At 41.1% G+C, this 15,475-nt stretch overlaps 1 protein-coding gene across 2 annotated transcripts in view; it reads left to right on the top strand.

Moving 5' to 3' along the window:
- Positions 1-14,778, top strand: part of LOC125453922 (collagen alpha-3(VI) chain) — a 54,219-nt gene extending 39,441 nt beyond the window's left edge. The window contains exons 7-10 of one of the 2 annotated variants that reach the window (XM_048534078.1): positions 1,712-2,314; positions 4,211-4,795; positions 12,178-12,762; positions 14,304-14,778. In XM_048534078.1, coding sequence (XP_048390035.1) covers positions 1,712-2,314; positions 4,211-4,795; positions 12,178-12,762; positions 14,304-14,311 — 1,781 coding nt within the window. In that variant the 3' untranslated portion in view covers positions 14,312-14,778. The remainder of the gene's footprint in view (positions 1-1,711; positions 2,315-4,210; positions 4,796-12,177; positions 12,763-14,303) is intronic. The other variant, XM_048534079.1, reaches the window with a different exon arrangement.
- The last annotated feature ends 697 nt before the right edge of the window (positions 14,779-15,475 follow it).

Below are 15,475 nucleotides of genomic sequence, written 5' to 3'. Positions count from 1 at the left end.
AAGGATGGCAGTTTTCTTCCCTAAAGGACATTAGTGAAACAGATGGGTTTTTCAAATAATTTACAATGGATTCATGGCATCATTAGATTCTTAATTCCAGATATTTTATTGAATTCAAATTCCACCATCTGCTGTGGCAGGTTTTGAAGCCAGGCTCTCAGAATGTTGTATGAGTCTCTGGCTTAACAGTCCTGCAATAATGCCACTAGGCTGTTTCCACCCCCTTTGATGCCCCTGTTATGGGCCTGGTATCTCTGCAGCTTCACAAGCACCAATTTTTCACCCACTCTCCCCACCCAAAACTCATAGGTAGCTTGATCTCACACCTTTACTCCCACAATGGTATATGTGTATCAGTGGATAATTTTTTAAAATTCATGCATGAGATGAAGGTATCACTGGCTAGGCTAACATGTATTGCCCAGTCCTAATTGCCCAGAGGGCAGTTAAGAGAAAATCATATTGCTGTGGGTCTGGAGTCAGGACAGCAGGTTCCTTCCCTCGAGAACATTAAGAAACCATTGTTATGAATCGAAGCCAATGCCAGGTTTGTCTAGTTTGAAGCAATGTTGGCTGATACTTTTGATATCATCCAAATTTTTGATAGAATGGACAGGGAAGACCTGTTTCTCTTAGCACAGAGTCACTTACCGGGGTGGGTAGTGCACAGATTCAGGGTGATTAGAAAATAGATTACAGAGGATGTCTGGAATTCATTGCCTGGTTTGATGGTTAAGCTGGAAACGCGCACTCATTTAGAAAGACCTGTGTTTGCAGCTGAAATCCTGTAAGAAGAAAGGCTACAGCAAAGTTCTGGAAGGTGGGATCAGAATAGACAGCTAGTTTTTGTTTCATTTGTAGCCAGCACATACTGTCCCATATCCTCTCTGTGATTCTATCCAAGGGCTATTAGCTTTGCTTTTGTTTCAGTGTGGCATTTTGCCCATCACTGAGGCACGCAATCAAAATGAAAATCCATTAAGTTGTTATGACCATACAAGGCCTGTGAACTGCCTGACTTGTTTAACACCACTTTTATTTTCCAATTTAAAAATTATCCACAGCAAAGCTTTAGTCTTCAAAAAGATCAGGTTAGTTTATCACATGACTAGTGTTGAACATACCTACGTGAAATGTGATACAGTGATCAGCTAAAAGGTCCTGTGGGAGTTCTGTCACTGGCAGAGGCTGCCTAATACAAATCCAGACTTAAGTTTGCTACTACCCCAAAGCTGTTGCAATGTGCACCCATATTAACTCACAGACTCACCCACTGTTATTTAGTCAAAAGTATTTAATTTATAAATGTCACAGCTATTCGTTTCGATGTGTCATGTTGCAACAGCTAGGACAAGCCATTTGCACATCTAGTGGATCCATTGTCAGGGAATTTCTGTGTTCCCTTGGAAATTTCATTGAATTTATGAAAGGTTTCTTTTGAATTCTTCCCGAGAAAGGTCCATCACAGTCCTAACCACCAGTTCAATCTGCATGTGTAGTTTCCGAGAAGCATTTTGAAGGATTTTCTGTCCAATTTTAAAGTCTAATTAACATTGTGTATAGAATTTTAGTGGTGACACTTCAAAATGCATGAATGCAAATTTAGGAGAGGAAGGAAACAATTGGATAGGTAAACACTGAACGTATTAGTTTCAGCATCGCCTTTTGAAAAATATTGCTAATTGCAAACTTCTGGCTGTTGTTTCGATAGATATGACTAATGACCAGGAGAGAGATATTGTGTTCTTGATTGACAGCTCAACTAGAGCTGGTTCATCATTTCGTTCAGTGCGAGAATTCCTCAAAGGCGTAATTGAACAGCTGAATGTTGGGTTGAACAGGAATCGCGTTGCAGTAGTACAGTACAGCAAGGACCCAAAAGTTGAATTTCTTTTGAACACCTATTCAAATAAAGCTGACGTTCTGGATGCAGTGGGCACGCTGGAGCCTATGGGCGGAAGGATGCTGAACACTGGGGCTGCATTGAACTATGTCATCAGGAATGTCTTCACAACAGCAGCAGGGAGTCGGCGAGACGCTAATGTGCCGCAGCTTCTGGTGCTTCTCATTTCTGGAAAGTCGAGTGACAGTGTTAAAGAGGCAGCAGGGGCATTAAAAAGAGCCGCTATAGTGGCGTTTGTTATTGGGGCCATGGATGCAGATGGCAAAGAGACACACGAGATCGCATATTCCTCTAATTTACTGTTCGCTGTTCACGACTTCCAGTCTCTTCCAGACATACAGAACCAGCTGCTACAGCCCCTAAAAACACTGATTGTTGAAGTTATTAAAATGCCATCTACTGTCACTGAAGGTACTCGGGCTTGAATGATGTTCCGCACGCGTTTTTGTAGCTTCCAGTGCTAAGTGTGAGAGGTGACTGAAGTAATAGTTGAGGACTCAGTCAGTGTGTTGCACTTTGTAGGTTAGAACCTATAGAGCAGGAAGGTTGCAGGTTTGGGTCAGTAGCTCGCAGCCAGTGAAGGATACGAGAGAAACGAGTGTTCTCGCTCTAATTGTTGTCCCAAACAGTTCATGGATAGTGTCATTCACGGAAAATAGAATTTCATAGTCTCAGCTCACATATTAAGTATGGCCTTTTTATTTATTATTATGGTTAATTGTTTATTGTTTATTATTCATGGGATGTGGGCATTGCTGGCTAAGTGAACATTTATTATATCACAAACTTGTCCTTGAGAGGTGCCTTCTTCAACGCTGCAGAATGTGGGGCGTAGTACTATATGGACAAGGTCTCAAGGGACACAGCAGAATGCCGCAGATTTAGACTGGCTCTCACTTCAGCCTTTTGTTAAGACCTCGGTTAGCGAGATGCATCCGAACCAACGCAAGCAAACAGAGGGTTCAGAAAGATTTGATAAAAACTCTTAGCATCAAGTCCCTGAGATGGAAAGAATGAAAGTAATTGCTGAGATAAATATTGAGAGATTGCAGAAATTACTGAGAATGAATGAGAACAGAATACTATAGGAGAGAGAAGAAATATTCAATTAAAACATCAAGGAATAAATGAGTAAACCTCATGGAGAAAGAATGGTAAATGCTCAGGAAGGGGCAGAAAAGGAAGGAAACAGTAAGTATCATCAGAAGTGAGAAAAATGATTGAACATAACACTGGGAAATACTGCACACGACAGGCAAAATGACAATGAATAAGAGAACAATAAGTAAACTGTGCAAAGAAAGTAAACCGATATTGAGTAACAGAGTGAGATACAAGATGAAAGAGTGAAGATGAGGAAAACAATGAATGAAGGAAGGGAAAGAAACTGGCGGCATAAAGTTGTGAGACTTATTGAACTGTCTGAGAAATTTTCTAATGTAGCTTTATAAAACCAATAGTTTTAAGGCTACACTGGAATATTACTTTAAATGTCAACTTTAAATATATAAAAATAATTTGTAGGAGTTGGGACTCCATGTTGAGGTTGTACAGGATGTTGGTGAGGTCGCATTTGGAGAATGGTGTGCAATTCTAGTCACCCAGATAAAGGAAGGATGTTATTAAATTGTAGAGGGTTCAGAAAGGATTAGCCAGAACATTGCAGGAACTGGAAGGCTTGAGTTATAAGGAGAGGCTGGATAGGCTGGACTTCTTTCACTGGAGTGGAGGAGGTTGAGGGCTGAACTTATAGAAGATTATAAAATCATGAGGGGCATAGGCAAAGTGAATGCAAAATTCTTTTACCTAGGGTGGGAGAGTCCAAAACTACAGGGCATTTTTTTTAAAGTGAGAGGAGAAAGATTTGAAAGGGACCTGTGGGGCAACAGTTTCACACAGAGGGTGGTTCATATGTGGATGAACTGCTGGAGGAAGTGGTAGATATAGGTACAGTGACAATATTTAAAAGATATTTGGACAGATGTGTGAAAAGGAAAGGTTGTGCGGGATATGGGCCAAATGCAGGCGATCGGGACTAGCTTAGTTTGGGAAACCTAGTTGGCATGGATAGGTTGGACCCAAGTTTCCATAGTGTATAACTCTTTGATTCTTATGAAAATGGAAAAATGAAAAAGAATGAGATTACAGGAATCTCTTTGCTGTCTGGCAACTAATGAGAGAAATACATTTGCACCCTAATTGGTCAACATTATTAAACAGGATAATTAACATCACAGAAAATGCACAGGTATTTATAGTGTTAACTAAATAATTCTGGTGATAATTATTCTTCCTTATTTATTACAGGTAACAAGAGAGATGTTGTGTTCCTAGTCGATGGCTCTTACAACGTGGGAACTTTCTTTTATTTAATTCGGGACTTGATTATTAACTTAATTCCTAACTTTAACATTGCAAAAGACAAAGATCAAATTTCAGTGGTACAGTACAGTGATGATGCAAGGATTGAGTTTCCATTAAATGCTTACACAAACAAAGAACTGATTTTGGCAAAAACCAGGGAGCTTCGGCTTAAAGGAGGAAGAAGACTCAAGACAGGTTCTGCTCTAGACTTTGTCAGGAGGAATGTCTTCAGTAGATCTGGTGGGGGCAGGCACCATTTAGGGATTTCCCAAATCCTAGTGCTCATTACTTCTGGAAAGTCACTGGATGATGTGAAGCAGCCAACAGAGGAGCTGAAGCAGGCTGGAGTTGTGCCATTCGTTATTGGCATCGGGAATGTAGACAGACAAGAACTACATCAAATTGCATATTCTCCCAGCTTGGTTTTTCAGGTGGATGACTACTGGGGTCTTTCAGATCTGGACTTGCACCTGCTCAGCATTTCAAAGAATGTTGAGAGTGTCCCAATACCACCTATTACCAGCCCAGGTAAACAACCACATTTATTACTTAGTTTTGGCTAATAGAACCAGGATTACAAACTAGCTGTGAGAGATAATGGGAACTGCAGATGCTGGAAAATCCAAGATAACAAAGTATGAAGCTGTATGAACACAGCAGGGCAAGCAGCATCTTAGGAGCACAAAAGCTGACATTTCGGGCCAAGACCCTCCATCAGAAAAGGGGGAGGGGGGAGAGGGTTCTGAAATAAATAGGGAGAGAAGGGGAGGTGGACCGAAGATGGATAGAGGAGAAGATAGGTGGAGAGGAGACAGACAAGTTAAAGAGGTTGGGATGGAGCCCGTAGAGGTGAGTGTAGGTGGGGAGGTAGGGAGGGGACAGGTCAGCCCGGGAAGGATGGACAGGTCAAGGGGGTGGGAAGAAGTTAGTAGGTAGGAAATGGGAGTACGGCTTGAGGTGGGAGGAGGGGATAGGTGAGAGGAAGAACAGGTTAGGGAGGCGGGACAAGCTGGGCTGGTTTTGGGATGCAGTAGTGGGAGGGGAGATTTTGAAGCTTGTGAAATATGTCTTTGGTGGTGAGGTTGGATTACAGATGGCAGAAGTGTCGGAGGATGATGCATTGGATCCGGAGGTTGGTGGGGTGGTACGTGAGGTCAAGGGGGATTCTCTTTTGGTGGTTATTGCGGGGACAGGGTGTGAGGGATGATGTGCAGGAAATGCAGGGGACACAGTTGAGGCCATTCTCGACCACTGTTGAGGGGGGAGGTTGTGGTCCTTGAAAAAAGGAGGACATCTGAGATGTATGGGAGTGGAATGCCTCATCCTGGGAGCAGATGCGGCGGAGGCAAAGGATTTGGGAATAGGGGATGGCATTTTTGCAGGAGGGTGGGTGGGAGGAGGTATATTCTAGGTAGCTGTGGGAGTCGGTGGGCTTGAAATGGATATCGGTTTCTAGGTGGTTGCCTGAGATGGAGACAGAGAAGGTCTAGGAAGGAGAGGGAGGTGTTAGAGATAGTCCAGGTGAACTTGAGGTTGGGGTGGAAAGTGTTGGTGATGTGGATGAATGGTTTGAGCTCCTAGTGGGAGCATGAGGTGGTGCTGATACAGTTATCAATGTAACGGAGGAAGAGGTGGTGTTTTGGGTCAGTGTGTGGTGCGGAAGAGCGATTATTCCATGTACCCTACAAGGAGGCAGGCATAGCTTGGGCCATTGTGGTACCCACGGCCCACCCCCTTTGTCTGTAGGAAGTGTGAGAATTCAAAAGAGAAGTTGTTGAGGGTGAGGACGAGTTCGACTAGGCGGATGAGGGTGTTGGTGAAGGGGGACTGGTTGGGCCTGTGGGATGGGAAGAAGTGGAGGGCCTTTAGGCCATCTGCATGGGGAATGCAGGTGTATAGGGTCTGAACATCCATAGTAAAAATGAGGTGTTGGGGACTGGGGAATTGGAAGTTCTGGAGGAGGTGGAGGGCATGGGTGATGTCACGGACGTAGGTAGGGAGTTCCTGGACCAAGGGAGAGAAAGTAGAGGCCAGATAGGTGGAGATGAGTTCGTTGAGGCTGAAGCAGGTGGAGACAATGCGTCGACCAGGTCAGGCAGGTTTGGGAAGGAGATAGAAGCAGGTGGTGCGGGTTTGGGGAACGATGAGGTTGGACGCTGTAGGTGGGAGGTCACTTGAGGTGATGAGATTGTGGATGGTTTGGGAGATGATGGTTTGGTGCCTGGGGGTGGGGTCATGATCCAGGGGGCAGTAGGAGGAGGTGCCAGAGAGTTGGCATCTTGCTTCAGCGATGTCGAGATCAGTGCGCCATACTACAACTGCGCCTCCCTTATCCACGTGTTTGATGGTGAGGTTGGGATTGGTGCAGAGGGAGACGGGGGGGGGTTCACACTTTGCGAGAGAGAGGTTGGAGTGGGTGAGAGGGGTGGAGAGGTTGAGGTGATTGATGTCATGACGGCAGTTGGAGATGAAGAGGTCGAGGGAGGGTAAGAGGTCTTGGGGTGGTGTCCAGGAGGAGGGCTTGCATTGGAGGCCGGAGAAGGGGTCAGTAGAGGGAGGGTTAGGCTCACGGCTAAAGAAGTAAGCGTGGAGACGAAGGTAGCGGAAAAACCGCTCAATGTCCAGACGTGACTGGTATTTGTTGATGTGTGGGTGGAGGGGGACAAAGGTGAGCCCCTTGCTGAGGACTGACCATTCATCCTCAGTCAGGGGGAGGTCTGGGGGGATGTTGAAGATACAGCAGGGCTCAGTGTGGCTGTCTCCTTAGCAGCTGTTATCAGTTTTGGGCGAATATTGCTTCGCAGCAAGGCAAAGGCAATACTTTCTTTGAAGGGAACTTTAGAGCATTAATGGGATAATGTGCTTGGTTGCAGCCATTTTTATGAGCTCTGTCTCTCTGTCGAAGCCAGCAATTTCAGTTTTCATGTAATGGGTCAAAACACAATTTACAATTGCAACTACAAATGCAGTCTTATTCCAAATTGTTGATGGCATTCTCAATTTTACCCCCTCTCCACAGCATAGATTACATAAATTGACAGCTAAGTGCTGCCATATCACAGAAATCTAGTGATTTTTAAAATAAAGATCCTCTTTTGTTGGTATCAGTAAGCGGTGGTAAAACATATATAAGAGTTAACAGGAGAGATAAAGAAGGGTACAATTCATGAATAATAAGAATATTGCACTGTATTACGCAACATTCACAGTCTGTAAGCAGGATATTTGGCCAAACATGTCCATGATATGGGGATAAAGAGAAGGCCATTTAGTCTCCCATTGTGTTCTGTCATCCAATGGGAAAATAATTAATTTGTGGCTTAACTCTGCATCATACCCTTTGCCAAAATTTCTTAATACCTGTGGTTATTTGGAATCTATCAATCTCAGATTTAAAACAAACCATGAACCAGCATTGGCTGCTGCTTGCGGAAGAGAGCTCTAAACTTCCAGCATCCCATCCCTTGCATGTAGCAGTGTTTCCTAATTTAATTCGATCTAATTTTTTAGGTTATATCCTTTTCTAGAGAAATTAATTTTGTGCAATGTACACTTATGGCTTACTATAGTCATAGGAATTCTGCCGTAACTCATTTACAAGTAGCAGGGATTAAAATTTGTCACATCAAACGAAATATGAGATGTGGCCCACTGAAGTTGAGCGGATTTTCAGAGCAGTAAGAGTGCCAGCTGCTAGAAGAAGAAGCAGAAGAAAGAGATGGAACAACAACCTGGGACTTTGATTCACCAGTGTGAGTCAGAATGCCTGCAAATTTTCCATTCATTACTACTGTGGAAACGAAATGAAAGACAATATGAAACATACTTGGAATTTCTTCCCATTTCTGTGGCAAAACTATGAATTTACTACAGAAGTAATTAAGTAGCCTGAACAAATGAAATTCACACATATAGGATTCTTAATGGGCTTGACAGGGTAAATGCTGAGGGCAATGTTTCTCCTTGTTGGAGGGTCTCAGACTGGAGGGCATATCTCAGAAAAAGAGGGGGTGCCAATTTAAGGCTGAAACGAAGAGGAATTTCTTCTCTCAAAGGGTTGTGAGTCTTTGAAAGTCCTTGACACAGAGAGCTGTGGGGACCGAGTACCTGTGTATATTTAAAGTTGATGATGATTGCTGACATTACATGTGCTAGAAGAAATTTTCAGCATCTCACATTTTCCTAAATCATTAACAGGTGAATGGATATGACAGGATTACAAAGAAGTTTTTAGAGGTATTGAATTCCTTCATAATGATTATGATCCCAATGATATGTGAGATGAGCTTACTATCTGCTGAGGAGAGTTTTATCTACCCTCACATTCAGCTGGAAAAACAAGATAAAGGTTCAGAGGGGCCTCACTAATTCAGCAGTCCTGAAGAAAGGAAAGAAAGATAAGCAGGCCAGTAGTTGTTCATTGAGGAGCTGTTGGCTGATGACAAGCATGTGAATGTGTAGGAAACAGTCACTGAGGAATGGGAGAAATAAAAGCATAAGAAAATAAAACAGAACTAGAAGAAAAAAGAGGCATTTGAAGAAATCTGAAGATTTATTTTATGTCATGTATTGGCAGTGAAAGGACTTTGCTCTGATTCTGACAAGGTGAAAGCTACAGCAGAAATGGAGCGAACAATGGATGTTAAAAGCATTACAATGAATTATTGGGATTGTTCTCACTTAACATGGTATCCAGTGTGAAACTCTACTCAAGCTCATTACTAACAATGTGCAGTGGTATTGGGGCACCAAACAAGAAGCAGCTTCCGCTTGAATCAAACTAGCCACAGTAATGCTTCATGGCCCATTAAACCGGCAGGGATGTTGAATTTGAAACATGAGTGACCTGCTCTGAGTCAGGCATAGTTTTTGTATTAATTCATGGGAAGCGGGTGTTGCTGGTTGGGCCAGCATTTATTGTCCATTCCAAGTTGTCCATCCCAAATCTCTGAAAGGACAGTTAAGAGTCTAACATATTGCTGTGGGTCTGGAGTCACATAGAGGGCAGATGGGTAAGTTTCCCTCTGGAAATGACATTAGTGAACCAGACAGGCATTTCTGACAATCAACAACTGTTTCATGGTCTTCATTAACTCCTTAGTCCCAGATTTTTAAAATTTAATTAAAATTCCACCATTTGCCATAGTGGATTTCAAACATGGGTCCTCAGAGCATTACCTTGATCTCTGGATCAATGGACTAGTGATAATACCACAAGGCCATCACCTCCACTTAAATATTGTTGGGGGGGAGGAGTAACTTTGTGATTAAGGAGGAAAAGTACTTATTGAACATTTCAGCTCTGGCTTTTACCACCATACATGCAATATTTACACAGAAGCCCTTTCTATTCCCTTTTAAATTACCTGCTAGGCTCCTTCTCATATGCTCTTTTTGTATCTGTTATTTATTTTACAACTCTCCTATGAAATTTTTATACAGGGCCTCATTGTCAATGATATTATCAACCTAAAATTTATCCTCTTTCTGCTTCATCTTTCTCTACATCTCTTTCTTCATCCCGGGATTTTGAAAATTGTTTATCCTACTTTTCCCCATGAAGAAATCTAACTTGCATAACTATCTTTTCTTTAAAGTCTATCATTCAGTTAGTTTTGCCTGCCAATCTTTGATTCTAGCTTACTTGGCATCCCATTCTCACCTCAATGAATTTAGTTGTCCTCAAACTTGGTAATTTTACTTTCCTGTGCTCTTCTAATTTTTCTACTGCTAACTTAATCCTTATGGATCACTTTTCCCTGAATATTTTTGAATTGACATCTGGCACAGCTCGTTATTTAGAACTAGTCCCAGCAATGTCTCCTTACTTCATTAGAGCAGAAACATATTGATTAAGAAAATTCATCTGAACACATTTCCGAACCTCTAATGCTTCCGATACTATTTCAGTTAGTCTAAATCAGCATAGTTGAAACACAACATGATCACTGCCCTATAATTCCAGCACCTCTTTGAAACTTCCCTGGATATATACTTCTTTATATCTTTCTACCAGTTTGTGGCCTGCAAAATACATCCAACAGTGCATTAATAATTATGTTGTTCCTTTACTGTAAACTGGTAGGTTATTCCTTGACTCTTCTAGACTGTCCTCTCTTTGCAGCATTGTAATGTTCTCCTTGGGCAGTCCAACCATCTTCCCTTATTCTTTCTTTCGTTGCCTTTACTAAATACATTGATATGCATTTTCACCACGAGGAAGTGCTTCTTCATTCTGTCTAAATTGTTCGATGAGCCTACAATTGGCAAGTCACATCCCCAATATGGTATTTCCCATTCTCTCAGGGGTGGGAATGGGAATGAGGCAAGATTTACACGTGTCATTCGCAGAAGCAGCCAATGATTTAAATCAAGTGAGATTTTGATAGTCCAGCACTGTGAAACCTGAAATGCACAGAACAGATGTTATAAAAGCAGGTGCATTGTTTTAGATAGCCAGTTTACCCCTTAGAAAAGACTGCATATTTCTTTGGACATGGTTCCAGGATACCTCTGGAAGGTAGGGTGTCAGGTCATTTTAGGGGAGGTACAGTACCTTATCGAATGGTTAGAAGTAGACTTAAATAGTCATAAAAAGTGCATCAACCCATTAATCATCTAATTCATTGGAGGTATCAAAAGTGTTCAGAGGGACCTGCCACAGTGTCAAGAGGACCTCTCAAAAATAACTGTTAAAAGGACCTGTCAAAGTAAATAAAAGCCACCCCCTTTAAATCTTTTGAAAATATCTGACATGTTGAAAATAGATTGCTTAGTATTTCATTATATCTGTTGACATAAGCCTGATGTTTCATTATTGGATTATTGTTGCATAATTTATTTCATGATCATCTACTATTACATTAAGTTATCTGCCATTTCATAGCTCGATTAATCACTCCTAATTGTTATAGGTTCTTTATTTCTAAAACTTCAATTTAGTGCTGGGATACATAGATGAGCCCATACCCAACATCACCCACTGTTGGTCCATGATTGTCTGGCCCAAGTTCCAATAGTGCTCCCCCATTCTCCAGCCTGGACTGAAAACTAGTGACCAAGTAGCCATTTTTAAAAGTAGGGTAGATGAAGCCCAGAATTCTTCCAATTCTGTGTACCCAACCTGCATCCAAGCCCTTGTATCAAGGGATATTTCACACACAGTCCTGCTCACTTTTGGGACAAGTCTCTACTATTACCATACTACTTATCCTCAAGTGTACCTGTAACTTACTAATTCTATTTACGACCCTCCATATTCTTACATATTTGCAGTTTAAGTCTAATTTAGACTATATTCTCTCTTGCACTGGCCTCACCTAATACCTTACTGGTATGACCTTCAGAAATAGGAGCAGGAATATGCCAGTCCACCCTGTGAGCTTGCTGTGTCTTCAATCTGACATTCCACACGTCTACGATCCTGCATTTTCCCCATTACCCTCCTGATCAAAAATCTATTGATCTATCTCAGCCTTAAATGTAGACATTATCTTTTATGTTAGTTCCATCTTCTGATCACAAATCTTTTATGTGCCTTGTTTATTTTTCCTGGTACATCATGGATTTGATTCACCTTGCCAAACCCTCCACAAGAACACTGAGCAACTACCCCGTGAGATCATTCGTCTTGGTATTATTCAAGTGTAAGTTGTCTGCCTTGGTCTATTACCCCCAGAACTCATCCTAGTGCCTTATGAATCTAAAGTCCTTCCTTCCACTCAGTGTCTCCAACCATATATTCATCTTCCCTATTCATCTATCCCTTTAATCACTTGTTGAATCAGAGTCTGTTTGGCTGAGGTAAGAAAAAACAAGAACAAAAGAAGCCTCTCCAACATTTTTATGTATTTTGTTTTGCTATCATTGCACAAAAATCTTTAGAGGATGATTCCATTTACTTGTTCCAGATGGTGATAAAAGAGATATTGTCTTCCTCCTCGATGGTTCTGCTAAGATTGGAAAAGGATTTCCAAATGTTCGCAAATTTATGATGAAAATGGTAGATAATTTTGATGCTGGAGCAGAGAAAGTTCAATTTGCTGCTGTACAGTTCAGTGAAAGCCCAAGAACTGAGTTCTATCTAAATACCCACACAACCAAAAAGCAAGTTCTGGCTGCGATTAAGAAACTCAAGCTAAAACGTGGCAAAAAAATCAACATTGGCCGTGCATTGGACCATGTTATAGAGAATGTGTTCATAAGCTCAGCAGGAAGCAGAATGGACAATGCTGTTCCACAGATTCTATTGCTTCTTACTTCGGGAGAGTCCCACGATGATATTTCACAGCAGGCAAAGAAACTGAGGAAACTGGGAATCGTGCTTTTTGCGATTGGCTTGAGGGATGCTGATCAATCAGTGCTAGAACCGATGGCATATACTGACAGCTTGGCATTTCCTGTGAAGAACTTCCAAGGTTTGCTTAACATTCAAGATCGACTCCAGCAGATAGTGAAAACGGTGGCAGTGCAAATTGTTGAGACGCCTGTCAAAGGTATTTATGTAACACTTTTTTCTGACTGACAATAGGGTAGAATTGTTCAATTGGCAGAAGGCAAGGTAAAGGAAAAATAGTCACCTTGACTAATGTTTGAGCTGTTTTGCTTAGTGTCCAGGTTAGACCTAAGGAGATCCAACTTCTAGATGTGGCCTCAGTTATATTAGTACTAATGGTTTCAGGATCTCTGAATTAGCAACTGAAAACAAAAGGGCCTATGGTTTCCCCTAATCACTCTCCAATGATCAAAGTAAAAATTTCAAAAGCATCCCTAACCCTTGCTACACCCAGTCTGTAATCTACAATCTACCTTGACTCTTTTTTACTTGTATTTAATTTCATTCTCATCAACCTTTAGGACATTATAAGCCATTAGTTGTGTTCTGTAGTTTATCATATTAACACCTCAATCTGAAAAAAAAGTGTTGTGAGCTGAGTTAAACCTATATAATGATTGAAAAAGAAAGCTGCAAGATGTAGCAATGATTTTTTAAATATAATTAACCAAAACTAAGTTAGAACTAAAAGGTTCGGAATATGAAAATGTTAAAAGGATGGTTTTGTCGCAGATGCACTGGGTTGATTGAAACTTCGTAAAAGTTACAATCTAATGAGTAATGCACTTACATGTAAATGCTAAAAATAAAACTTTGACGATGGACAATTGTGCTCTTCATGCCAAATGAATCATATTCTAGTGTAAGCCTGCATGATTCTATTGGCATTAAAACTGTAGGAGAAACAAATGAATGTTAATTGAATTGTATCAGATTAAATGCAGGCATTTCCTTTGCCCCGGTTTCGGTTAAGGGCATTTTATTTCTTAAGATCTCCGCAATGTTCAACATTAACAACTATGGGGAATGAATGGCTATTATGTATGAGCTGTGTCAGTCTGAAATTTTCAGCCAACATCCTGCTCAGCTCTGTTTCTTTGACAGGATCCCAGGCTGTGTTGCCAATCCTCTCACTGAATTCTGTATGAGTTTGGAATGCAGGATGAGAAGCCTAAACTGCCACTGCTGGAAGTGACAGATTAGACATATATGTGACATATTAGATTTAGGTAACTTTTGATTGTTGTAAGCATACCATGCATTACTGAAGAAAATAGCCAAGAGACCCTGCTTTTGTTGGACTCCCTGTGTTTTCTCTTCCTCTTTCACACCCCCAGTTAAGAAAACATGCTAGAAGCAGGGCACCAGAACTGCATTGATTTTTCAAGGGTGTACTTTTCAGCAGATTTCGTGCTCTCATCAAGAGTTGCACTCAAAACATCAAAATGTGTTTTATCCCTTTCCAGAAATTAGTAGTCTACTTTGTATTTCCTACACATTCTGTGTTTTGTTAAATTTCCTGCATTTGTCATTTCTTATTACATGTTCAACACCATACCCCACCTCTGTTTATTGCGTTGGTAAAAATGCTGTGGGCTGAACAATGGCTGGGCAGTAAAACATATATCACTTTAAAAATAGATTCCCGCGCTGCTAGTTAGTACTTTATAAATGCACTAATTCCTTTTCTTTCTTCCACAGATAACTAACTAACATTGCAGACAGATCGTGCCTGTGGATTTATTGCTTTGTAATCTTCAAACTCTGAACTCTTCTTGTAACTCCAGCAATAGAAAAAGTTTCAGAAGTACAGAATTAATTGATGATTCAAACAGGAAATCAAGCAACAGGATTATCTTTACTTTTAGCCACCACTTTGATAACTCTGAGTGACTACTGTAGTTATTGTAAAACTATGGCATGATTTGCAGTTTATCTTATTCAACCATGTACACTTATTAAAAACATTGGTGTGCATGACTTGCGTTGCATGATACTAAATGGTTTCAGTAGAAACATAATCATATTCTGTGCTACAGTTAATCCCATTCTGAGTGATTAGGCATTCTGCTTTTGTTCATGTATAATTGTTAATGAACATTCTCGTTGGTTACTTAAATACAGAAAGTGAAACACAAGTTACAATGGATGTTGGAAAGAAAACCTCTTAAATATATATGTGTGTGTGTGTATTTATTTCTTTCTCAGTGGCACATCTTATCTGAAGTATTTTTGTTTGAAAAGGAGTCCTGATATTATTTAAAGAATTAGCTCACTGGGGATCTAAGGCTAACAGTGTCAAGGAACACAGTTGGAATAAATTGGCATGCCTGCACCATTTTCCTATGGTCCCTGGGTTTATATCAAGCTTAGACAGCTTTGTGTACGGTGGAAGTGACTCTACCTTTCGGCCAAAAGCCTGGATTCAAGCACCATCAATGTCAGAGGTGTATCATGGCAATTTTGAATAAGTTGATTAAAATATCCATAAACTTTTTGCTCTGCTGGCCTTGAGGTTGTGTCTGGGTCGGATGCCCTTCAGAGGGTTGGTGTGGCTGGGATAGTTCATCTTCTCCTAGTGAGGGAATAGGTGGCGTGAAAAATGGAAATGGCACATGACTGCATTGGCAGGTGGGTTCCTGAAACTGGGGTAACTTCACTTTGTCAGGACAGAATAGAGGAATTTGCCACAGTGCCTATGAAATGAGGAAGTATTCCTCTTCCCAGAGTGAGCAACCCTTGATAAAATGAGCTCTGTCTTCTTGTTTTGTTTCACCCCAGGCACCTCAGTCTGAGAATCAAAAAAATCATGAATAAAACAAGGAAATCAAGATGATTAATTGAAACTCCTATAGGAGTTAATTGCTGTGTTG

The sequence above is a fragment of the Stegostoma tigrinum genome, chromosome 7 (genome assembly GCF_030684315.1).
Source record: "Stegostoma tigrinum isolate sSteTig4 chromosome 7, sSteTig4.hap1, whole genome shotgun sequence".
Classification (NCBI taxonomy): Eukaryota; Metazoa; Chordata; class Chondrichthyes; order Orectolobiformes; family Stegostomatidae; genus Stegostoma; species Stegostoma tigrinum.
Note: the sequence above shows the minus strand (reverse complement) of the source record. Positions and strands in the feature narration are given on the sequence as shown.